This window comes from Carex rostrata, chromosome 3 (assembly GCF_964058835.1).
Source record: "Carex rostrata chromosome 3, lpCarRost1.2, whole genome shotgun sequence".
Classification (NCBI taxonomy): Eukaryota; Viridiplantae; Streptophyta; class Magnoliopsida; order Poales; family Cyperaceae; genus Carex; species Carex rostrata.
The window spans coordinates 10,247,733-10,250,251 of NC_135920.1; the positions used below are offsets into that span (position 1 = coordinate 10,247,733).

General features: G+C 39.9%; 1 protein-coding gene across 1 annotated transcript; it reads right to left on the bottom strand.

Annotated features, from left to right (window-relative positions):
- Positions 1-638: 638 nt before the first annotated feature.
- Positions 639-2,235, bottom strand: LOC144551402 (B3 domain-containing protein Os03g0120900-like). Its single transcript, XM_078299348.1, has one exon. It carries the CDS (start codon positions 1,867-1,869, stop codon positions 889-891), a length of 981 nt encoding a protein of 326 aa, XP_078155474.1. The 5' UTR covers positions 1,870-2,235; the 3' UTR covers positions 639-888.
- Between the last annotated feature and the right edge of the window lie 284 nt (positions 2,236-2,519).

Sequence of the window (2,519 nt, forward strand, 5' to 3'; positions counted from 1 at the left end):
GGTGGCTATGTCAGAGCTTTTGTACCAATAGAAGTGTTACTTCTTGGGGGATGCAAGAAAAATGTGATGCAGTCTGGAAGCCTGTTTTAGGTTTGTGTGTACATGTAATATAATAATATATACTATAGTTTATAAACAACCAAGAACTTTTCAACCCACACACAGACAAACAATAAAAATAGAAAAAAAAACTTCGTCACAACAAAATTTAAAACGAAGTGTACAACTCGATCTGGCACTGTGTGCTCCCATTTAAGCAACAAAACAAGAAATGCCCCTCTTTCACTCTATAAGCTGCATAATATAATTTTGTATTTTACGTGGAGAAGATGATAGAAGTATCATTGGATATATAGTTTAATAATATTTGGTAGTTATTTGTGCATGGAGATAGATACTGTGGCTAGGCACGGCAGACAAGGCAATAATTTTCCAATAAATGGGATTTCAGAAGAGGAAAGGAGAAAAAACTAAGAGATCTGACCTCTTGCTCCTTGACATGTGTCTCTTGTTCATTTGTAGCATCTTGCTTTGCTTTTTTTGGGCTAGAGGCAGCACAATTTCATCACTAGTTTAATAACCACAAATTATTGGTACAATAATACTAAAAAAACTTTAAAGCAAAGCAACCTTATAAATTGAGAGAAAATAATATATATTATCACATGTAAAACATAACACGGCTTTATCCTTGATTACGATACTAATATTTACAATTGAAATCATAGATGGAGGAATATAGAACGAAATATTTCATTAGAATCTCAAATTTCTCATTAAAAGCTTAGAAAGACACACCAAAAAGAAGAAACTAAAAGAATAACGTGTAAAACATGATTAATTTCTCTTACTCAAACTTGTCAGCGCCAAAAGACTAGAAGCCAGTTCTCACAAGTCAAGATCCAATGAGCAATCCTCCTTCTCGGACACAGACGACTCAGTATCACCAGGTGTTGACAATTGAAGCACCGGTTGGGCTTGATTCTGTACCATCGGGAGGTATCCATGAGTGTTATTTATCCTATTAATGCAATTGTTCCCTGTAGGTGACTCAGCCATGGTTGTACCGGGACAATCGAGATTCACACCAAAAAGCCTCACTCGCTTCGCAGCCCCTGGTGTCACCTGGCCATTCCTGATTGGCACCGAGTCAAGGACCATTGGTATCCCACTACTCGGTTGCATCACAACTTGGGGCCTGTAGAAAAAGATTGGCTGATGCTGCTGCTGATGGTGGTGTTGGTGTTGGTGCTGATGTTGGTACCTGCTTGAAGAGCCGCACTCGTAAGGCGGTATCAAAACACGTGCACTGGCAGCCCAGGGGAGAAGCGGTACAGATTGCCGGTGATGAGTTAACATGCTCTCTTGGTACTGCTGGAGAGGTGGGTCGGGACGACGTCGCCAATCGATGAATAAACGGCCCCTTCCAGCCTCACCAACTCCACGGCAGAAGGATACCGTGTCACCAGCACCAAGCCGCTTCTCCTTGACAAAGCGGCTCCACCCCTTGGTCATAACATAGCTCTGGCTGCTATTCCAGTATGAGTATCGAAACCTCCATGGCTTTCCAGTACGGTCCTCGAAGCTCAACAGAAGCCCTTTTTCATTCGCGGTCATGTCAAGGGGGAAGTACTTCTCTGCGTGTTGCTTGGGTATGACAAGGCGATTGAGCTTGCCTACATCGCTCGGTGTGACAACTTTATCAAACATGTGCTCTTTTTCAACAAAAATTGCATCTGTAGCTGGTAATCCAGAGGCAGATGAGGAAGGAGAGGGGATAACTGAGTAATTTTTCGGGGGTTCTTCTTCAAGGTTATAGAGAGTGCTTAATCTGGTACCTGTTCGGCCTTGTGTAAACTCCATGCCCATGAGCTTCTTCTGAAGGGCTAGTGGACTAGTGGGGTTTGTGGTTTTTTATAATATGTTGACCACTTGAATTGAAAGAGGTCGGGGAAGACTTTGCTTAAGAGAATTAAGGTGTGTAATTGTGTATTGCTTAGCTCCTAAAATTGAAATCGAGATCTGTAAGAAGAGGAAGAAATGGATCAGATGAGAAAGCAAGGTGAGTAAATCAAGGATTTTTTTCCGTGGAGCTAGCTAGTTCTCTGTTTTAGGGTTTTCTTTTTATTCTTGCACCACTCACCGATCTTGCAAGGGAGAGAGGTGGAGAAGAGGAGATATTATGCTAGTGTAGAGAGGGAAATTAAGGGGAGAGAGAGGAAAGGTAGGCAAAGTGGCTTTTTAAAGGAGAGAGAAAGTGAGAGAAGAGATCCAACATATCTGGAATTATTCTGAGGTTAGAATTTTTAACGAATAATAATACACAAAAGAGCTAAAGATTTAAATTTTTGTGTATCCCATTATATATATTTTTACAAATTCCATTATTGTTTTTTTATTTATCTTAATCGGATTATTCGTGTGCTATAATTATCTATTCTCATTATAAAAAGTGTATTATTCAATATATCTAACAGTAATGTACGTAACTTTTAAAAGAAGAAGGTAAACCTTCAAAA

What these genes read in the sequence shown, in the direction of transcription:
- LOC144551402 (XM_078299348.1), bottom strand. Translation starts at nt 1,869, where the DNA reads ATGGGCATGGAGTTTACACAAGGCCGAACAGGTACCAGATTAAGCACT.